Genomic DNA, 24,365 nt, shown 5'->3' with positions numbered 1-24,365 from the left:
CCCTATTTCGACATTGAATATGGGTGAGGTATGTTACAGCTCTCGACTGAGGAGTTATCTTCTGAAAAATATTTTTGCTCAGATAGCAATTATGTTGCCTACATCATTTGATGCAGGTCCAGACCGACTTTTATGGAAATGGGCAAAAAATATGCATTTTCGACTGTAGAAACGTGTAAGAATTTTCACTTCGCTGATTTAAATGATAATTTTAACGTTTGGGAGTTAGTTTGGAAAGCCAAGGTACCCCAACGAGTAAAGTTTTTTCTTTGGCTTCTGTGGAACAATAGATTAATGAAAAATGAAGAACGTGTTAGGAGGCATATGACTACTGATGGACTTTGCTCTAGATGCGGCATCGGTTATGAGTCTAGGGTTCATGCAGTTTGAGATTGTTCCTTCTCAAAGGCGGTTTGGTTATCTTTAGTGCCAATCTAAAATCAGGTGAGTTTCTTTTCCTTATTGTTGGGAGACTGGCTTATGTGTAATCTGCAAAATTTAATAAACTATGGGAGTAATAAAGTCGATTAGTAGACTCTTTTTCCTATTATTTGTTGGTTATTATGAAAGAATCTGAACAAGTATGTTTTCCTTAATAGCCATAATAGTGTTCAGGTGATAGTGGATAAAAATATAAGTTGGATGATGAACTATTTGAGGACAATTTCTACTGATTGTAATAATAATCCTCAAGTGACAACTTCACATTGGTCTGTTCTGGAGGTAGGTTGGATTAAGCTCAATATGGATGGTGTAGTTTCACCATCTAGATCTTTTGCTTCAATTGGAGGAGTTTTTAGATATATGAATGGATCCTGGTTATGTGGATTCTTAATGAGACTTGGGGAGGATATAATCTTCAAGGTTGAAGCAAAGGCGATACTTAAAGGTTTAAATTTGGCATGGGATAAGGGATTTAGACAGTTGGAATTGGAATGTGACAATGCCTTACTCGTGGAGACGATCTTGGTTGGTGGAGTTGCTGATAGTAATATGACAGAACTTCGCCTAATTTATCGGTTGCTGAATTGGAATTGGAAGTATTCATCATATTCCAAGAACTCATAATAAGGTTGCTGATCACTTGGCCAAATGTACTGCTATAAGTTTCATGAAACTACAATTGATTGAGGAGCCACCACCTTTAGTGAGAGATCTGATTTTGATTGATTGCAATGTTCTATGTTGCCTTAGTTGATTTTATTATGTAATTGCTTAATGTTGTTCTTATTCTACTAAAAAAAATAATTAACGCCATTAACTTTTCAATTAAAATGTTATGTATTTATATATAATTTAAATGCCCTATGGGTTTTAGAGGCACGCAACTTCTCATTTCTTTTGAGTTTGCCTTTTTTTTTTTACATTCGAAAATGGTTGAATTTTAGTTTTGGCCCTTATATTATGCTAAAACTTGATATATAATCTATATATTTAATTTTTTTACATAATTTCGTCTCTTTACTTTTCTAATATCATTAGTTAGTCTAAATAGTTAATATTGTTAATTATTTCAATAAAAATGTTGTGTTAATTTTACACAATTTCAACAAAAATTATCTTATCATGACAAGTTAAAATTGATGTTTTTTAATCCATATCAACATTTTCAGCATTACTTTCTTTGTTACATGATTGTCAAATAAATTTATATTTTTAATCTCAAAATGTCAAACTAGTGAATTTAATAGAAAAATTTTAATGATAGTAACAACTGAATTTAAATTTTAAATTTGAAAAGTAGAGGATTATATATTTTAAAATAAAAACACTAAAATTTAAATATATAAGTGTATAATAATTTAGAGCATATTTTAACTTTTAAAATTTTATTCTATAATTTGACACAAATAAATAATAAATCCTCCTAACTACAATACATAAAAAAAAAAGAAAAAAGAAAAAAAAAAAAGAAACTAACTGAGAAAAGGGGAAGAGAATGTCAACTTGAAGAGAGTGGGAAAAACAGGATGAGAGGACCTTCTACATTTAAAAATCTATTGATTTTGACCTACACTAATAAGAAATACTCCCGACATTCTTTTCTTGCAATTCCAGTACTAAAATTGTTATATATTCATGCATACACAATTTTAAATACGGTATTAAACATGGTTGACATTTACTTTTAATGGAAATAAATTCCCAACACATTCTTGTAGTATAGTCTCTGAAGTCTTTAAAAGAAAAAACAAAACAATTTAATCATTATAGTATGAGTAAAAAAACTATTAATTATAACATTGATTATTTTATTAATAAATAATTAAGTCAAAATCAGTTTAGTGCTTTTTAAATTAAATGGTTCAATATGTGCCAAAAAGAATTAAATGACACTATTTGTCCTCATAGGGTGTTAACTATTTATATCTATAAAATTTTATGGTGAAATAACAAAAGATAAATACAATTGTGAAAATATTTATTCGTGTCCATATGTAATTGGCTGAGTTCAAAACAAATTATTATTTTTGTTTAAACCATTATATAACATTCTAAGATCATATATATATAAATACATATCTTTAATAATATTTCAAAATTTAAATTTTATTTAAAGAATTTAAAAGATTTTTTAAAGAAAACTTTTAAGAAAAAATTCAAATATTTGAAACTAGTTTTTAATTTGTTTTTTTAATATTTTGAATATTTTATAACTTTTATGAATATTATATATATTTTTATTTTTAAATTTCTAACTTTTAGGTTCAATCAGTTCCATATTTACATACCGCACAACTGCATTTATTTTGTTTTAATTATTTTATTCTCAATTCTGAATAAAATAAGAACTAAACTGCCACATTTAGTTTAATAGAAACTAAATGTTCTTTATCCTAGAGTTCAATTATTTAACACGGTCGTTATTTGCACACTTTTTAATAGTATAAGAAATAGAATCGTTCCACTTATATTGAGATAAACTAAAACACTTGAAAAACTCTATGATACAATGATCTCTTGGGTAGGAAGAGGCATAAAGAAAATTGAAAGCTGGAAATCTCATGGAAAGTGAAATGTGCTGCAAATCTGTTCATTAAACATTATTCGTTTAATGCGCAATTTATTCAACCAATTGACTCTGGAAAATCCGTTTATTGCTTTAGAAAATACTTTTTATTACATATATAATAATTAATGTCAAAATTGAACTAATTAACGCTAAAATGCTCGTATTTATATATAAATAAAGAGTTGATGAAATTTTCTAGTTTAATTGCAATCACAACTCAGCTTGCCATGCTCTTTTTAATATCTAAGGATTAGTAATTAATTTGACGCTTGCAGAAAAATAAGCAGCTTTTTCATTTTCTAAGGAAATGATAACCAAAAAAAAAAAAAATACAACAAAATTGTTAAAAGCATACTATAGTTACACAGTTACAGTACAGACTGCTGAAGAATTTACAATATCCCTACTACAAGAAATGTATAAATTAGCAGTCCCTTTTCATTCATGAAACCTTCTTGCTAGAGAAAGCGCCCCATAAATTCTAAACAGAAATCTGAAAATTTGTAGGCAACCATAGATAAGGAGCCGTAAGGAACCACAGCCAAATTTGCAGCACCAAACATCAACCGTCTGTAAATGAAGAGAAAAAAAAAAAAAAAAACTACCTTTTTATGCATTAAACAACCTTTCCTCCTATCTTACTTCCGATGCCTCCGCTTCTGCTCAGGTCTCTGTCTTTTCTCATCGTCCCATTCCCGATCATACAATCTAAACTTTCATCAAGGAAATAGCTTCTTTTCTATTTGCAATAGGGCAACAGTTTATGTGAAGGCCAAAATTTACTAGGCTCATTCACATTTATTCTTTGCATGAACATGCAGCTCGGATAACACACGAATTTGTCAACTTTCACAGGACAACATATGAAGTTATGCTCAAACAAATATACAAATAATTTAGCTCACGTTAAGGATACGGGTCTGGTTCTCGACGAGCCATCTTGCCGGTTGCCTCTTTCCCATGAATCCTCATCCCTGGTTCTTCCAAGTAACCCCCACGCTGCATCATGGTACCCTTTCGGTCTCTCTCTCTTCCATCATATGATTGTGACATACCAATGGAGAGAGGTGGGGGAGGAGGGGCAACTGGAGAATATTCCCCGGGCTCTGATGGCAAATGCTCTCTCTTGAGTTTCCGCCTTTTGGCACCAGTAGCATCAACATCATCCTCTTTCACAACATTTGCTTTCTCTCTGTCCCTCTCTCTGTCTCTTTCCCTCTCTTCCACCTACATAGAGCCACTTACCAAAGTAAGCAAAAACTTTTGCCCAAAAATATAAGCTACCTATAAGATATCAAAGCCCTGATTTTCACCCAATGAGCAAATTAGAAGAGCGGTTTTGTTTCTTTTCTAGCTTAACAGTTGCCAAAATTTACAAAGGCAGTTATAATACATAATCGTATATGTTATCAAGTTTTAAGAGAAACAAAAGAAACACCCCATCAACCTCCCAATGTAAGGGCACATACAGTAATGTATCATTCTCAAGAATACACAGCTACATCTAGTATGGCATCATTATAGACCTGGCATTCCGAAGGAACACTCCAAGCCCCATTAAATCTTGGCTTAGCTACATGAAGTAATTTATCATTTCTGATTGTCAGTGAAGATCCAAACATTATAGCGAATTAGTCACTAATGCATATGCTATCAAAATATAAACAAGCATAGATCCAGGTTGGCAAACAAAATCTCATGAAATAGTAGGGAATTACAGGCAACCTCCATGACCTATTAAAGTGAATGTCTGGTCACAAGTGCATACACTACCCAAACATAAAAGACCAAAGATTCAATCCAAATTGGCAAGCAAAATCTGAAGAAACAGTAGTAGGGAATTACAGCCATTCCTCCAGGGCCCATCATAAACAATTTACCTTCATGACCTAGATTGTCGGATATCACAGTGATATCAACTGCATTCAAATAATAAACCACCACAAGATCCAGATTTACAAGCAAATATCTTCGATATACTCCAAGAATACAAACAAGTATCATAGCTCATATGACATTTGAACACCAAACTATGCCTAGTTATTGGTTGATGATTATTGTTAAGCATCCAGCCAAACACCAATTGGTAGATTGTCGGATATCACAGTGATATCAACTGCATTCAAATAATAAACCACCACAAGATCCAGATTTACAAGCAAATATCTTCGAAATACTCCAAGAATACAAACAAGTATCATAGCTCATATGACATTTGAACACCAAACTATGCCTAGTTATTGGTTGATGATTATTGTTAAGCATCCAGCCAAACACCAATTGGTAATCTAGAGGCTCAACCTAATACAAGACCACAGAAAACCTAAGACTTACCAGGATATGGGATCACGCTACTTAACACTCCCCATCACATGTAAACTCCAACAAGGATCACATGTGGACAACCTCATATGGGATTGTGCAGAAAGAATGGAAGACATGCATATTAAGCATCCAACCTAAAACCCATTAGTAATAGGTAGAGAGACTCAACTTGAATATAAGACCACAAGTAAGACATAATAGATGTAGGATAACCACATAAAAACAAACAAACAAAAAAGTAATAATAAAAGTAATAGACCAGTTCAATACCTTCAATGACAATCCCTCTCTTTCCTCTCGCTTTCTCTCTCGAAAGTCATCCTCTCTTCTGCGCTTTCCATCATCCTGGGAAACCAACAAATTTTCTTCTGACCGTCTCCGCTCCTTCTCTTCATGTCTTGGAGAGAGTCTTTGAGTGTGTCTTGTACTACCAAACCTTCTGTCAGGATCATCATCCCTTCTACCAGTAGCATTAACAGATTGTGGGACCATATGAGGAGGTAAAGGTGGTGGTGGCGGCAAGCTTTGCCCATGAAACCGGTCATCAGCATGAGACTTTTCTATGGATGTATCAGCATATCGTACTTTACTTCTTTCGTCTTTGCTGCGCTCATCCTTAGCTTTATCACCAAGTCTATCCAAATTCCTATCAATGCTTCTCTCAACAGAACGCTCTCTTCCGTGTCTCTCTATTGATCTATCTCTTGACTTCTCAGTCAAAATATCATCTGCCCGGGACTTTTCAGAGCGCTCCAATCTATCTCTGTAATCCCTATCATGTCTCTCACTTCCCTTATCTTTTGATCTATCCAAAGGCTTATCCCCAGTCCTGTAGCTTGTTACTTCATCAGTTCCAGGCTTATCAAAATCTGCTGATCGAAGGTCAGTGGACCTCTCCCTGTCAGATACTCGAACTTCACCATCCAGATCTTTCACTTCAACATCCCCTTTACGGCGCTTACTTAATCTGTCAGTCTCTTCCACTGGACTAGTTCTCTTTTGCACCTTATCACTGGACTTAGAAGCAGTAGCAGAACAATCATGCTTGGGAGAATGAACAATTCGAGAAGATGGCCTTGATGCATCTGGTGCTTCAGAGCTATCATCTTTCCCTGCAGAAAACCTCATATCAGAAGGCTAAAAATCTACATTATCTACATTTGACTCAACCAAGGATATCTATTCCAATGAACATTTAGGTGGAGCAGAAACAGTTTTACCATTGGAAGTGATAGCTGAAGAAACATTTGTAGTCCCACCTTGTCTACCCTCTGTATGAGAGGGAACATCTCTATCATTGACAGAGATTGCAGAAGTTCTTCCAACAGCTTTCCCCGACTTGCCATCATCTTTTCCATGATCTTGCTTCTGTGTCTTTGTTAGAGATCCAACAGGGACAGAGCGTTTGGAAGAGGCCTTTAACTGATGAAGAAGAAAAATTGTGAAATGTGAAACACCAAATAAAATTACTAAAATAAAAAACCCAAAATATCCAGAAGGGAACATTAGATACCTCTGATTCAGCAGAGTTTTTCGCAGGAGTTTTAGCTGCATGCTTATCCAATTTATTAGAAGAATCATCTGGCTGTTTCTGATTTTCATGTGATTTTTCTGTTCCAGCTTGTGAAGCAGCTAATGTAACAGATAACGCAGCATCAGAGCCATTGGCTGATGTACCACCTTTTGTTTTCAAATCAGATTTACCAAGAGGGGCATTTTCTGCTCTTTCCAATCGCCCATCAGGTTTTGTTCTTGAAACCTGGTCCTTGACCAAATTCACATCCGACTGTTGGGTTCCAAGGGCAACTGCCCTGCCACCAGCAGCCTCATTCTGGGAAACATTAACTGATGAACCATTCTGTGCAGCAACTGTGTTACCAGCAACAGATTTTGAAGCAATTGGTGGTACAGGCTTCAGCTCAAGATATCCCATTCCAAATTCCTCGTCAGTAACCCATGAAGACTGCAGGGTATAAAAATGGCCAACACAGGTACACACATGAATAAACAGGAAGAATAGACATCATGTTTTAAATATGAATAAGAATAAGCACGGATCAAAGAAGTATTCTATCTGTATCCAACAAGCCCCAAATGCACTAGATAGCCAAAATGGACATTGTTGTTGTCTCTGAAAAGAACTAAAATATTTGACATGTTCTTGCATTGAATGGATACCACGAGCAAACAGAAACACATTAGTTTGCCTTACTGCATTTTCCTCCATTTTTCTCAATTACAAAATAGAAACTGGCAAAAAGTATTTGAGCATTTTGCTACAAAAAGCAAATAATAGTTTTGAATAACCAAAAACTTAAAAAGTTTTAACTTCTTTAGATAACAAATTTACTTTCATGCAATGCTCCACTTTAGCTATTAGCTACATTTTAAATAATTTTGCTTTTCACCTTTTACATTTAATGGCAAAAATCAATCAACAAAAGCAACAGCCACAAATCAAACCTTAGTACTTTTTTGCCAACTGTTTAAGCTTTATACACATAAATACAAGTCATTTGACCTGAGCTTTTCTTTATATCATGGTGCCCATATCATCTTATGCTTGCATCAGTGCTTCCTAGGCAGAAAACTAAGAAAGCAATTTACCTTTCTAGCAGCCAAAGCAGCAGCAACACCTGTTGCCAACACCTTGAGATCCTCTCTTTCATCATTTTTAATTTTAGCAACCTGCAACCAAAAGGTTAAATAAAGGACCATATAAATAGATCTAAACAATAAATCCAATTAGCCATTGAAAGTTCTACACGTTTCCTACCCTTTTTTCTAGGTTAATCCCACTCTTTCTGGTAACAGGGAAAACACTTGAAATTTTTGTCAGCATTATTAAAGCATTACGAATCTCCATGTACTCGGTTGATTCCAAACATTGGATCAATAACCTTGTGATTCTTTGGCTCCATTTCCAATGTACCTTTCAAAAGAAATAAAGAATTAAAAATTCTGACTCAATCACAGACAAGAATTATTCTCAAAACACAAGATAAGCTTAGAAATGTAAAACAGAAGCATTGCTTTTCAGAAAACAGCTAGTAGTAGAGGTTCCTATGTAGATGTCTAATGTTTGTGAAATCACTCCATTGAGTAATAACAAAACTTTTTGGAGTATTCTGAATAGTAAATACCAAAATAAGACAGGATAAAAGAATTATGTTTAAAGTTTGTTCCATGAGCAAGTGTCACATGAATCATTAATATTACTCAGTAAAATGCCATACAAAAAACTAAAAGACAGGATCCTTAGAAGATACCAATAGAAATATTCTTAAGTTATGAGAAAGTTAACTTCATGTTTTTCTATAGAATTAGAGTGCACATAAAATGTTCTCATGTTCTTTTATAGAATTAGAGTGCACATAAAACCCCCACATGTACACACTCAATACAAGCATTCAGGGAAAAACTGGTTAAGTGATCAATCCAACAGGTCATCAGTTTTAACAAGGTCAAGTTTCAGTCAAACACTGTAAGTAAGCAAATTCTTATGACAAAGTTTAGACCAATTTGAAGTCAGCAGCTGCAAATTGAAATGCACACCTACCTACTAAAGTTTCCTCAAAATGAACCTAAGGCACAAAGAACATTTACAACAATTTGGTACATCTGTTTTATCCTTAGAAGAAACTAATAGAAATATTCTCAAGACATGAAATTATTTCATGTACTTCTATAGAATTAGAGAGGACATGAAATGGACACCCACCTACTAAATGTTTCCCCAAATGAACCTGAGGCACTAAGAAGATTACAACACTATCAACCAAACGGACATCTTAGGGAACCAAAATACATAATAACTTACCTTTATGAACTGTCCATATGTAACACGCTGGCTATTTGGATATCTATAATACACAGCAAAGCCTGGCATATTTCCACACTCCCGCTCATAGATGGATTCGTCACTCTGCAAAAGAAGCAGTGGTCCACAAAAACCATTAAAATAAAACGAAATGTTTCAGTTAACATTATAATATGAGAAAGAGCTTAATGGAGAATATGTTCCTACCTTCCAGTAGTATGCAATCTTTAGTGTTTCATACAGAAACCTCCCTAGTCTTCCTGCTTCATACTCGGTGCAACAGCATATCATGGGTTGCAAGGTTTTGCATATCAGAACATCAATATGATTCACTGTGTTGAAAAAAGGTGTGCCCAGGGAATGGAGAGTATGGACAAACATTGCACAATAGACCGCATCTGGCATGCTGAAGGTACATCGAGGAAATATACAACGCTGGAGGAACTCCATGTTAATCTTAAGAGTATCAGGGCAGGAACTCAACCACCTGTCTTTTTCACGAGTAAGTCGCCTACGGACAGATGCAACATTTTCCTCGTGCTTATGAAGTTCACTAATTAGACGATCTAAGGCTTCTTGAATTCTTTCCTTGTCTTTTTTCCTTTTGTTAATTGCTGAACTAGAATTATCGGGAAGCTCTTCAAGAGCCTTAAGAGCAGCATGCTGCTTTGCAATTTCAGACTCATAAACATTTCTAGGAACATAAAGATCATACAGTGTAAGCCCCCAAAAAGTGGCATAGAGGTCAGGAGAGAGACTATTCCAGGCTTTAGAAGGCAACATGGTTTTAACAGTGTCAAGAAGTTCAGACCACCTGCACAATTAACAGTTTTGGAAAGCAATAGAGAAAAATAAAATTAAAAAACAATTTGGGAACTGTGTCTGTTGAGCTGTTTTATTCAGAAACATAAAAATGTGCATGTACAGAGGAAGGGAAATAATACTATTACATTGTGGGCTTCCGAGGAGGACCCAAGTCCAGTATCACTCGGCTAGAATCATCCTTACTTTCAGACTCTGAGCATGCCACAGTAATATCTGCAGTTCCATTGGCATCTAAAGGCCAGAAAACATCATGACTGCCTTGACACTTGAAGAGCCTCATCACAGGACGATATATCAAAAATGCAACCTGCAACAAGAAAAATGACCTCACAAAATATTTTGTACATTGTTCTTTCTAACCATGTTGCGGATTCCCAGACCTCTAAAGTGGTGCAGCAAGAGTGGAGAACACAAATCGATTCAGAGGGAACTAAACATACCTCAGGATCAAGGTGGTACATATGAACAAGATCATCAAGTGAGGGAATTAATTGAGCATAAGCAGCAGCTGGTGTCACTGCACTACATAGGAATTCTACATACTGAAGAAGAGTCCCATGGCATCTGTCAAACTGCTCACTGACCATCTTAATGTAAGGAGCATCTGCATTTATGACAACCCTAAAGATGATAAAAGAAATGAGGTTAAACAACTGATTCCAGGAATCATATAGATACTTTTCTTTGAAATTTATTTACGCAGGACTGGAATCTAACTACATAATTAGTCATCAAGAACCGCATTTGCAGAAGTGTTATAAACATCAGTGTAAACAGACGAGAGAGAAAATGCAATACTATTAACCTTATCGTTGAGAATTAACCTTATAAGCATTCTTTCTTGATCATCTTGTTGAGATAACCATGTATCATAGATCCATGAACATTATGGAAAACAAGAATGTGTAAAGAACAAGCTGGCACAAAGCTTTATAGAGCAACGTGATACCTTGGGATAGGTCTTTCTGTCCTACAATAATAACAACTACTTAACTACAATCCCTCTTAGTCTTCTTCCCACTCTCTTGTCCAACACAGCACAATGAAGAAGGTAAAGGAGGAAGGAAAACAACATAAGAGAGACTTCTTTCACTATTACCAACACTGCCAACAGAGAACAGGGAGTCAATTGGCCACAAAAGAAAAGGAAAATAAAACAGAATTAAGTAAAACTAGAAGTCAATTGCTCCCTTAAGTATGGAAGACATCAAGGAGTTTTCGCAAGGGAAAGCAAGGAGGTTATGAAAGAAAAAGGGGTACCATGAGAAGAAATAAGAGAACATACGACATGCCTGAAGAGGATAAGACACAAGTGATGCTCATACACCATGAGAAGATATAGAACAAGAGGTCCATGGAAGGGACAGGGGTGAAAGGCAAAGGGCCAAAATGAAAAAGGGAGGAAATAAGAGAAGGGAAGAGGCAAAATAATATAGAACTGTACAGAAGAACGAAGACGAAGCTTAAAAGGTGAACAAAACAAAAAATAAAAAACTAAGAGAAGCAATTAAGGAAAGAAAAGGGAATTAAAGGAGAGGTGGAGCAAAGACAAAGGGAAAACAATAGAAACGCAAAGGGAAAAGAGGAAAGAAGACCATGTTTACATGGAACATTTTCGTTCTGCCAAATGAAAGTCAGCAGCATACAGAAACAATTTACAAATGTTTCAAACAAATCTTGAAATTTTGGAACTTCTCACTATCCAGTAAAAACCTCAAATTCTTAATAATAAACCAGAAATGGGGGATATAAATGAAATAACACGTGCAAGATATATTTACAAATTGCATCACAGAGAATAGCATATAGCATGCATGCATGGATACACCAGAGGCCCTGCATAACCAACAACCACCACCCTAGAGTATCTATTCAATTAACCATTATAGTATCAACTATCTAAAGAAAAGTTGTGCAACTTACAAAGAACGATGTTGCGCTATAAGCAACAAAAGTGGAATAGCCAACTTAGGTTCATCCTTTGGAAGCAACGAATCTCTGAGCCTATTGGTAGATTTGATCAATGCCTGCATAAACAATTTATAATCATAAGAAACCAATATGCTTTAACAGGAGTACAGCATTTACACATGCTGACACATCTAAGTGGTCAACAATTCAACAATAATAGAGAACAAGGTAATACATCATTATTTGTGTAACAAACTAGCCCAATATCAAAGTTTACGTAATTGCCTTATTATTTCGAGTTGCACCAAATGAAGTGGCTTGATATCGAAGAGTCTCACTTCCAGCCATGGCATCCAACTGCTCCTCGGTCAGATTTTCTGTGAATTGTACATTTGCCATTTGTTGAATAAGCTCCTGACCCAATCATAAAACTTCCAGTTAGCAACTTTAATCTTCAGGCTTAATGATGAAAAACCCTTGAGCTCTAAATCTTTATGTACCTGCAGGAGAACAAGTTCAATTCCTTGGCCCTTTTTTAACTGATTAACCAGGTACTGGAAAAGACCTCTCAGTTCCATTGATGGGTATTTCTTACACCTACAAATAGAAAATTGATCTAGTAAAATTTCAAGTAATAATGAAATATCTCAAATTTAAAATCATATAATCAAAGTCATTGTTAAATGAAAAAATAGAACAGTAAAAAAGATCTGCATGAAACAACAAGCAGAAAGTATAGAAGAGCAAGGGTTTCATTACTTATTTTCTATAAAATCTCATGAATTTTAAAGGTAACACTCTAAAATCCAACGAACAAAACAGCTTTATGAATAAAGTCTAAGGTTTCATGACAACTGAATAATAAGCTAAAGGTTGGCCTTTGGAGCTGACTGACGTGCAAAGAGGCAAATTCAGAGTTTTGTATAAATGACAAGAAAAAAAAAAGCATCACTCTAATTCAAGTTATCCACAGAAACTTTGTGCATGTGCTATTCCATTTCCAAATTTTGTGTCTGTGTGCGAGGATGCATGCAGATGCCTATAAAACTATCAGTAGAAAAAGGAACAAATTGCATTATATTTGAATTAAAACCCTCAGAAATTTGGAAAATATTACCATGCAATGCTGTATGTAAACTTAATGCTAACACGTTGAAAAAAAAAAAAATGCAGACAGAGTAGGTGAGACACCTACTAATCTACCAGCTTGATATCCTAATCTTGTTAAGAAGAAAGAATCTAACCATGCCAGAGGACTTGTTCAAAACTCAAAAAAGATAGATGCCATATAATATGTTAATAGTCTGTCACCAGCTTATCATCATATTCTTTTCATTCAGGCCTCAAATTGTGGTCAAAATTTAATTCCACCACCTCCTAAATAAAGGAAAAGAAAGAAAAAAACACAAACCTAAAAAGCTGTCAGATCCCATATTCATAAATGAAACCATAGCACCCAAACAGACCACCTTAGGAGCAGAATTTCATAAACATTTAGGTAAACTCAGTCAACTGGCTGATCATTAGTCTACAAGCTACCATGAATACATCTACTGAACTACAATAAGAATCAGCCACCCTTGGGAAAGCGAGAGTAAATGAGAAAAGGGAGGGGAAGAAAGACAGGTGGTAAAAATATGTGCAAGACAGAAGCTGACATGACCAGAAAACTTACACACAAAGCAAATGTTACCACACAGGTCAAGAGAGCAATAGTATAGCAAGGGAAATTTTCAGAGCTCCATTAAGAACTAGCCTAATAATTGTAACTGACCAGCCCTGACAACATTGCGAGCTCAGATAGACAGACCTTAACAATTAAAATGCGCCCCTCAAAATTCTGATTGTTGCCTCCACAGAACTTGAATTTTACTTCAAAGAGTTGCAAAACTCTTCCATCTCACATGTTAGGCGAAGAACTTCATTACATTTCCTTTACGAATGGCAGGAGAACACAGCTGTGCTAAGCATTGGACAACTATGAGGACCCAAAAATTCATGAACTACCAATGAACCACCACCAAAACAACAGTTAAGGCAGCTAGAACCAAAGTTCTGCTTGCTTTGTTGATCACTTATATATTTGGTAAGCGCATCAACATCTCTCCCGAAAGAATAACCCTCTTTTGCAGCCTAAACAGTGCTGCAATTTCCAATAAAAATCAAATTTGACCCAGTATATGTTCCCTGGAAGATTCCAGCAGCTACTGACAGGACATATCCAACCAATAACTAGAACGAACAACACAAAGGAGGGAGGCATTAGAATTAATAACCCAAAGAAACAGCTGATTTCTATGCTTAGCCCAACCTATGTCTAGGCTGTTCACAAAACCAGGACGTTAAAACAGAGTCCCATTTCTAATCATCTAGGTGCCAGCAGAACAGATGGAAATTTGCACATTGTAAACAGTAGAATTTTGACCAACATCTCTCGCCAAACAAGCCTTATCTATATCACCAAAATAACTCATCATGAACTTTCAATTAATCAGTAATACAAGCTCCAAATTGCAAACGGTTACGTCCTTTGCATTCTAATCACCAACATCTTCCATTCACTTAACAGCTTTGCAAAACATCACCAACATACGGGATTGAATACGAACCACTATACCAGTATATTTCAGAGACAGTTTTTCTCTTAACAGAATTCATGGTTCATGGTCCTGTATCATATTTGAATTCTCTAAGGAGTGCCTTTCTCATTTTATTGCATTTCAATTGCATGGCTGAAACTGGAGAAGATACTTATGGAAAACCTCACAGTTTAACAATAACATCTTTTCACAATTAATGGTCTTCAATGTTAAACCTCAGTTACAGTCTATGTGGCTCTGTTTGTAATGCCTGCCTAACTGGCAAGTCACAATGATGAAACTTATCAGACATCAGAAATAAGGGAGTCAAAATCGCTAATGTCCACCAACTACCAGCTCCAGTCACCTTGCTTTTCCCAGCTTAATCTGCAACCCGGAAACTGAAGTAAAGTATCTCAACCCAACACATATCTACATTCCATACAGATTGTAACCCATACTTCAGATGTTCTAACAAATTCAGCAACAAAAATACCAAAAGGGACATAAAAATGCAGGCAAGGAAAGAGTTCGTACAGTTATGAACTAGTAATCCCCTTCAAAAAAAAGTCACTAAAAACCATGAGGATACAACAGCAACACAAATGGCTCAGACCACAAGAAATCAGACTCATGTTGCAATAATTTGGACAATATACCTCTAACAGGAAAACAAGAAATGTAACATATCTTGGTGGAACATAACTGCATAAAAAACTGCAGACTTTTGCAAAGAGATAACTATACATACAGGTGTCCCCAAAATGATGCCAAAGATTGAAGCCAATCTGACAAATTTAGACCATCATCCTTTAGTTTATCTCGTCCTCCTTGTGCAAGTCGTTCAATCACAACATATTCCAAAATGTCATACTCAAGCTGCACGGAAAGAAAAGATTTAAAATAAAAAATCAAGATACTATATGGTGCACAACAACCAAAAGAATATATCCCAATCAAAGTACAGATTCAGTCTAATTTGGATCTGTACTTGAATATTGATTGCAATTTGAGTTTGAAATTCTTGAATAAAGAAATGTTTGGACAAGTCCAAATTTAGAAATTTATATTTTAAACAAATTAATTTTCATTTGAATTGCTAAGATTTTGGTTTGCGCTTAGATTCATATTGTGATTTCATTATAGCAAATTTTGTTATATTAGACAAGATAATACAATAACAGAAGGTGATCTACCAATTAATACATGATAAAATTCCTAATATACATTAATCCAGTCAAGAAATTGGTCATTTATGAATTAAATCAAAATAAAAAGGAAAAAAAGTGGCTAGCAGAGTTTCCACCCTTTTTTTCTTCTTTTTTTTTTTTTTAAATTATCTCCTTTCCACTCCTATGATGTTTCAATCTATTCTTCTATATTGTTTTCTCTATTTTCACCACATTTGAAGTGCCAAATTCCAGTGCTAGTTTTGACATGTTGAACAAGGAACCATAACCAAGAAAAGGGGACAAGATGTACATCAATTATCTTTAATGATTACCAACAAGGAAAAAAGGAAAGAGGTAACGCAATGGAAGAAAAATCACAAGGAAAGGTAAAATAGATGCAGACCTGAGTCAAATACTTGAATGCATCAACAACAGGAGTAATCATATCCTTGTATGCTTCAATCTGAAAAACGTCCAAATTGTAATGGACCCATGTAATTTTTTGACAATGCATAATACTTGAGAATAATCTATGATAAAAACACGAGACCTGGTGAACAATGGTACGCAGTACAGTCATTGGATTAGCATGAGCAAGTTTTGCAACCATCCGACCTAACTGCTTCAAATTTTCCTTAGCCAACCGTTTCAAAATCCTCCTTGTGTCCAGCTACAAAATAGCAGAGGTTCAAAACAACCCCTTATGAACCAAATTTGACAAGAAATAAGAATCCTAATAAGAAGATATGCTACTTTACCTTGGCAGTTTGTCTTGCAGCTAATATTGTAGGATTCCGCTCATCATCCTTTTCCCACTCGCCATATAACCGATATCGCACCTAAGCAGATGAGGTTCATCTAGCAAGATTGTCTACCATGTCTAATAAATTCTCAAAGGGAAGTATGAAATAACTGATGGAAGGCCAACCTCATAGGGAAGGAGATTCATTACTTCCCAAATCTCTTGCCCAACAGCTGGATTTGCAGGTACAAGTTGCAAAGAAGGAAGTAGACATGCTCCTAAAGTTTCCTCTACCCTTGATCTAGCTTCCTTCAAGTGAAGACGAGGATTTCGATGTCCAGTGGTAACCATTTCCCCATTTGAGGCTCCATCAGCATTAGTTACAAGCTCAAGGGCAGATAAATAATAACTTCTCAAAACTCTACATACCTGCCAATGACGAAAGCATGCATGATGACCAATGCCTTTCTAGGAGGAAACAAAATAGATGAAAAAGTTGATTCTGAGCACATTAACACTACTACAATACCTTCTGCAACAGTAGTGTATCACGGTAAAGATGAGGTCCAACAGTAGCCAGCATCTGAAAGAGTTCCTTAGGAAGATCAATAAAGGAGTTACTAACCATTGTACCTCTTGTATCCACGCTATCAATACCCAAGGGAGACACAAAGCTTTGGAGATGTGTCTGGCGAACAATATCATATGCTGAAGAGATTGACTTTTCAATGAGCCTGAATATGTATACAATAGTTATGAACAATAACAAACCAATATGGAATGAAACAGTAAACTTTCTTAAAGTGCATACACAACCAGGCAACTAAATTGAGGAGTCTTATATCAAATCCCCAACCACCCTCCAGGATAAAGAAATAGGAACATAGAGTTTACCTAAATAACCCCTTGCAGATTCGAACATGTGCCACTGGATTAAGAGGTGAAAGGCGATCAAAGAGGATATGGGCATGGTACCTGAGAAATATGACAACTTAAGTAGAAATTTTTTTAAAGACTTGCTAAAAATTTTAACTATGCATAGTAAATCACAAAATTCATACACAGAAGACAAGCAGAAACGGCACCAATATACTCCACTTTGAAGCTTATGTAAGTACCCAAAAAATGAATGACACTCTACAATAGGTCACTGGCAACAATAATAACAGCACTGTCCACACACAACATAGTTATTGCTCAAGTGAAGTTTTTGGTGCTTTTAGTAGTAAAATGGCGATGACCAGGTGGTACACATATCACTGCTTTAAAATATGAGAATATACAACCTAAGCACATTGCTGGTTACTGAAAAGCAGAACATTGATTTACCAGGACAATTGCAAATCAAAGTTTCAGCCAAAACCTAGAATCCCCACCCAGAACAAATACAAAATAAGGTCAGGAGGAAAACAAATTCAAAGCCAGTAAGGAAATTATTTAAATCTAACAACATCAAGGAAATAACAAAGAAGCAAAATTGGCAAAAAAGTTGAGAGGGATAGAGAGAGGGGATAAAAACAGATGGAAACTGACAAACATACAATAACCACCTCAAAAAGTGGAAAACCACAAACAAGCTTACCAATCATCTACCAAAAGGAAGCCAGTAAGTAAGCCTAAAGTTTGACTATCCTCAAGCTCTGGAGATCTTTCAGCAACAGCCTCATTTTCCATATCTAGAGCAGCAAAAAGGTCTATCCTTACATCTCCTTGTTTCTCATCCTCCATGAGATCCTTACCAATAGCAGCAAGATTTATTTTTCCAATTTTGTTAGCCTGCAAAAATTTGGTAATCATACAGTGAATTACAGGCTAAAATATGTCAACAATATCCAGAGGAAACTATACAGCTTGTAAACCACAATTTGTTGGTGATCACCAATCTCTGGAGGGGGCAGGGGAAGGAAGAGATATTAACGACTTGGATACAAAAACAATTCAAGAAAAAGAAAGGAAACACCACACATTTTTATACAAGAAATTATGAGCACAAATTTGCAATAATAGCAATTTAAGTACAAAGGGGGGAAAGGGGGACATAGTGGTAAAAATACCTCATCAAGCCGTTTTGCAGAGAAACCGTTATAATCCTCAAGTGCCTCATCATCCTTGGGAAGTAAATGAGCATAGCTGCACATATGTATAAATCAGACCAGCTAGAAATTGCAGATAGAAATAGTTTATGAAATGCCATCAATAAGAAAATACAAATTTTTAGAATGTAAACATAAATATTTCCACCATAAATATAGACACCACAAATCACTTTGCCACTTCACGGCATGGATTTTCAATATCAAATGGTAACTACAAGAGTGTTTGGATCCTATTACAAAAAGAACACGTTCCAATACTAACTTCAGTTTTGGAAAGCAATACTGGATTAGTTCTCCGCTGTTAGAAACAAACTAGAACAAAAGGATTCACCAGATTAGAGGATAATGAATATCAAGTAACTCACATGCTATCAAGATCAATAAACTCTTCCTTCACTAGCAATGCTGTAAGCTTATAGAGCCCAAATGGGGTAGGAGTATTTACTTCCATGCGCCGATAGAATTGAAACTTAAAACCGAGAATTTGTGAAGCATGAGACTGCAGGAATTCACAAACAAATAAGCAACCCAAAGGTTCTCAAGATCCAGGATAACATAAATTGTCATTCATCTCAAACCAGAATTGAGTGACCTGTACCTTTGGAAAGATGGGAATCAATTGCAAAAAAGTATTATTATCCGGTTGAAGTTCATAACACTCCAATACCTAATGAATCAGGAAATTATTGTCTTAAAAAATTCATTCAACAGAGTCAATGTACAACAAAATAGGATGAATAATCAAGGGTCGAATAAGATAATCAGCAAAGATTAGAAAAAACTTACAATGTCAAAAACACGGTTGGGGTCCAGATCAAAATGCCCAATTAATGACTGCAGAAGTTACAACAATTACACTATGCAGACCACAACTAAAATTAAAGAAATGCTAAACAGAGACAGGTCAAACCTTGATGATGCCTATTCTTGCTGTTGATGAATTTTGAGTTGAATCTTCAGAACCTCGACAAAGGAGAGTAACCTACAGATGCACATCAAAGTAATTCAGAGGACCAAAAAATAAGTAATGGCATGGGCCTCTAGCACTAATCAATACTAGATATCCAACCGTCCAAATCCTAACCTAATAAAAATCTTATGAAAACTACCGAGGCAAACCTCAGTATCCTATCAAACAAATTTCACTTCCCTATAAAGCAATTCTGGTTTCTGTACTAGGATTTCTGTTTGTATGCCAATAGAAAGTCCGATGGTCTATATGACATGCAGAATCCAACTACAACCTAATTTCAAATATCCATCAAAATGCTAGGAAAAATAATCAAAATTCCTATAGGTGTAGGAACAGCACCAAGTAAACAGGCCAAAGAATAAAACATGCAAGACCACATTTTTTACTAACAGGCAGCAAAAGATCAATGAATAAATCACTGCAATAGGTTTCATCCCCACATCATCTAGAATATATAACCAAAGGTGATACATAAAAAAATATATATTCCAAAAATGTTATCAAATTGTGGTCATACCAGCTTAGCATAGCCCTCACTCTCTTCTCGAAGGAGGTTAAATTTTGTTTGCTGATAAAGAAGACGTGTATTTACCCTGACCTGGAATAAGTACAGAAATATATCAGACAAGGGAAGTCAGTATTACCTCAACCTCATTTCTTGCACATGTACTGATGCAAGTACCTGATTTAATCAGTTTAGCAGGCCGACATACATGACTCCTAGACTAGTTCATGGGAGTAAAATTTATTATCCACATAACTAAACAAAGTTTATATTTCCATATTTAATGTGAGTCAATAGTTGAAATTTCTGGCCTAACCAGACAATTAAGCATGAATCAACACATATTATGTTGAAAAAGATTAAATTTACTTACCTCTTTAACCTTCAAATCTGGAGCCTTTATCTTGATCATCTCAGCCTCTGATAGGAACTCTTCCTGGAATGAAATAATTTCCATTAGTAGAAAGTTAACATGTCAACAGAGATCTAATTATTCAGGGAAAAAATCCCAGAGGTCTAAAATCAAGAAATAAACAACAAATGACCAACAACATAGCAAGTTCACCAAAAAAAAAAAAAAAAGATTACTTCGCTCCGCTCCTGGAAAAGCCTCAATGGAACTAATGAAGACTCCACCAGCCACTTTGCCTAAAACAAAGACCATAAACCCAGCAGATAAGCAATAGGAAATTTCTCTTAATAAACAATGACAAAGGTCATATAAAGATGCAAAACATGTCTGGTTGCAGATGACGAACAGAGTAAAAATATGATTGTGCATCGATAAAATACTATTAGATTCAATAAAATATGATAAAAATAATGAAAAAGATATTAGACATTTATGAGATTCATTCAGTTCCTCCTCTCAGCTCCTAATAATAAAATTCAACCTGAATTGTCTTGACTGCATTAAATATTCACCTTCCAAGTCCCAACTTAATTGACAGGTTATATATTTAATTTCAATGTTCAAACAAGTAATTCTTGCACAAAAAATGACAACTCACCCACTCATCCAACACTCAACTACAGAGTTACTATTTTTTGGTCAATTCCGTAAAGGTTACTGACTAATGCTCTACATCGAGGTTCAATCTACAATATCCAAATTTAGGTTCAGCTAAGTTTCAAATTCTCTCTCCTAATTCTGTGGATATATCATCTCATCAAAGTTAAATTTCATAGGTCCTTGAAATCTAACAACTAATTCTTCACTTAATTAAGCAAAAACAAAAGAAGCTCATACAAAAAATAAAATTGTTGCATCAGAAGTTCCATGCTTCTTGCATCCTAATCCAACAGAGTACTTAACAACTAATAAGTGTTCGTGTTAGTAGAAAAGTTCCACAAAGCATCCTATGACTCTTTGTGCAAATTTATTTAAGTTTTAGTTGCCTGCTTTTTATACCATATGGATCAAATCAGAACATAAATAACTTTCATCAATCACTACAGTAGTTGTGGACAAACCTATTTATTGATCACTTATGTAAACTAACAAATTGAAGAACTTACAGCATTACAGCATTTAATCTTTAGCCCTATATTTTCAATGTATCAAAAAGGTCTTTACTATAAAGAGATCAAGTTAGAGCTCCTATAAGACTACATTCAACAAACATAGCATTAATAACAATAAAACGTAAAAAGAAAGAGAAAGAGAAGAATAAGGAATAAGAAAACATAAACAAATTGCATGGAACATATGTGCATCTAGATTATATACTGACCAATTTTATCAAATTAATGCGGCATTCTCCGGCCATTGTAAACTGCAAACAAGAAAAATCCAAAAGCTACAATTAAACATGTCAAGTAATACATTCCAGAAATAGTAATTGGCTGTTTATAACAAAGCCAATATAATGCAGGGATACAATGAACCAACAAGAACACCATTGCGGTTCATAAAGATGAAGTGAGCTACAAAACAGTAAAAAGAACTGCCTAAAAGGGCCCAACTCATAAAACATAAAATCCAAGGACTAACAAAATTCAGAGTTCTCTCTCCAACTCCTTACCCCTCCTTCAATTTCCTATTTCCTCTCAACACAAGCATAAACAACCACATTGGAACAATACAGAACTCTATGTCAGTCCCTATACCCCAGCCCCATCACCCAAAACACTTGCTGTGGCAAGTTACTTGAGCTTGGCTAAAAACACTTCAAAATCACCTAGCATTGAGCAGAGCTCGAGCTATTGAGAAACCAAGTTTGATTATCCTAATGCTTGATACAACTAACTCGCAAACCTAATCAACCTTTTTTTTAAAAAAAATTAGAATTAAAAAGATATCAATTAACTTGGTCGACAGAAAATGAGCTTCATGTCAACGAAAATTAACCCATTTTCAAAAAGCTCAAGCAAAGCAGAAAACAATTGATCCCATATGTTCATAAATAACATTATTTTTTCTTCTTAAATTAAGTGAAAAAATCATGGGTCAGGTTGTTTTTGATAAACATGATAATTTATGTATACTGATCCTATTTTATGTTTTTTTTTTTGTGTGTGTGTTAATATGTAAAAGTAATTACAATAAAAATTATTTAATGTGTCAAAACACATTTTAAAATAGTGCTTTCTTTTAATAATAAAGTTTTTATATTATTTTTTTCATTTTTTAATTTTTATGGAACTGATCCTTCTAGATCCAATGCAAAAAAGAAGGACCCCTAATATTAAAAGTTAAAACAAAGAAAAAATTATGGCCCCTTAAGTGTGGAGATCAATCCTTTTCTATATAAATGCATCTGAAAAACAGTCAAAATTATCCAAATAACAGAAACCTTCAACTTTTCAAATAAAAATTCTATTTTCCAGAAGGGTCCATGCAGTTACTAAATAAAGCATAGTGCGATAGTCAAAAGAAGGTACATAATAAGAAAGGAATAGATACCTCGTAGACAGGTAGATTCATCAAGGGGTTCTCTATATTTTCTAACAACAGTTTTCCATGAAACAGATAGAACCTTATATTCTAAGAATTTTCAATTAGGATTAGAGTTGGCCTAACAAGATAAGTTGAAAAATAGATACCACTTAAGCGAAAATGCGACAGCAGCAAAACATAGGAAATAGCAAGGAAAAGCATTGTTGTGACATATAAAACCTTAGCACAGAAATTAGAGAAGAGCATAAAGTTTTCCCTTTGTGGGGTCTGCTTAATGAATCATACTAACACTTTTTCTCTATCCAGGAGCATTTCTTGAGTAAACTTGCATTCACCAATTTTTAATCCTCAACTAAACGAAATTAAGGACTCAAGCTCTAGAATTACAATATAACTGACCCACCATTCTAAACATGCTTAGAAACAATGAAGAGTGGATTCAACAATGAACCAAGTTGGATAGAAGAACTCCTTAGTTGCATTTGCTAACTAAAACAAAAGCAAGTCTCCACCTTCAATTTTTTCCCTATTTCTACCTACTTAATAAAAACGCTTCAATTTATCTCCGGCAAAAAGAAAAACTCACGTCTTGAGCCATTTGCGTGACGATATCAGCAAAGCAGGAGGCAAACTCATCCTCCGACACTCTCTCCGTAAACTCCACGGCATCCAAGACCGCTTTACACTTCTGGAATGGCAATTCCCCGCGCACCTATCAAACGGCAGTAACAAATTCACAACTAAAAGAATATACACGTATAAAAATTGAACAAACTGACCCCAAAAAAGAAAAGCAAATACCATGGCCCAGGAGAGCTCGTAGAGAAAGCGAAGCATGGGAACAGGTGAAGAGAATGAGAAGTTAGAGTTTCCATTTTTGCTCTCGCGAATGATTTCCTCTGTCACGTATATACACTCTATAGGAGGAAGAGACATTTCTGTTCTTTTTTGTGTTTCTTTTCCTTTATTTTAAATTTTTGTTTTAAACAAACCCTAGAGATTAAAAGAAAGGGTTGGGGTTTGAGATCGCAGAGAGAAAGAGGAGGGATACGGGAGTGGCTGGAAGGTAATTAAATGGGCTTTTCATGGGGGATGTGAATGATGAGAACCAAAATAAAAACGAGAGGGTCTTCTTAGGGTTTCCGTGATATGAATGAAGAATATGATTGATCTGTGTTATGGTTTTGAGGAATGGATTTCCGAGATGATAATGATTCGTCCGGTTTAGGACTTCTTATTTTTTGGGCTGCATCACTATAGCCCGGCTCGATCCACTACCCGCTTAAACCATACACAGTATAGTAAGCTGTAAGTCTCATAATCCGGTTTTAAAATTTCAAGGATTTTATTACACAAAATATTGCCTTATTACATCAGATCTATTAATATTTTGTGTAAAACACACTATCAAGTTACACAATTTCTTGAAACTTACGTAATATTTTGAGTGATTATACAATAGGTTACTTTTTTACTTTAATTATTACGGCTAATGTTTGTGCTAT

At 35.0% G+C, this 24,365-nt stretch overlaps 1 protein-coding gene across 2 annotated transcripts; it reads right to left on the bottom strand.

Moving 5' to 3' along the window:
* Positions 1–3,301: 3,301 nt before the first annotated feature.
* Positions 3,302–24,162, bottom strand: LOC108475909 (THO complex subunit 2). 2 transcript variants are annotated; one of them, XM_017777888.2, is made up of 34 exons: positions 23,662–24,162; positions 23,447–23,572; positions 21,695–21,736; positions 20,550–20,609; positions 20,335–20,397; positions 19,974–20,054; positions 19,394–19,465; positions 19,270–19,317; positions 19,082–19,150; positions 18,849–18,982; positions 18,442–18,517; positions 17,970–18,163; positions 17,282–17,362; positions 16,917–17,121; positions 16,574–16,816; positions 16,404–16,484; positions 16,196–16,315; positions 16,049–16,108; positions 15,225–15,352; positions 12,395–12,491; positions 12,180–12,308; positions 11,907–12,010; positions 10,424–10,604; positions 10,109–10,290; positions 9,366–9,972; positions 9,159–9,263; positions 8,115–8,270; positions 7,946–8,026; positions 6,852–7,301; positions 6,559–6,760; positions 5,609–6,450; positions 3,930–4,240; positions 3,619–3,721; positions 3,302–3,506 (listed from the first exon to the last, which is right to left on the bottom strand). In XM_017777888.2, exons 1-33 carry the CDS (start codon positions 23,794–23,796, stop codon positions 3,652–3,654), a joined length of 5,535 nt encoding a protein of 1,844 aa, XP_017633377.1. In that variant the 5' UTR covers positions 23,797–24,162; the 3' UTR covers positions 3,302–3,506; positions 3,619–3,651. The 2 variants fall into 2 exon arrangements, with proteins under 2 accessions (XP_017633377.1, XP_017633378.1); XM_017777889.2 differs by having other exon boundaries at positions 6,598–6,760.
* Positions 24,163–24,365: the final 203 nt, after the last annotated feature.

Source organism: Gossypium arboreum, chromosome 3 (assembly GCF_025698485.1).
Source record: "Gossypium arboreum isolate Shixiya-1 chromosome 3, ASM2569848v2, whole genome shotgun sequence".
In the NCBI taxonomy this organism is placed as follows: Eukaryota; Viridiplantae; Streptophyta; class Magnoliopsida; order Malvales; family Malvaceae; genus Gossypium; species Gossypium arboreum.
This window is presented reverse-complemented; position numbering and strand designations above follow the sequence as displayed.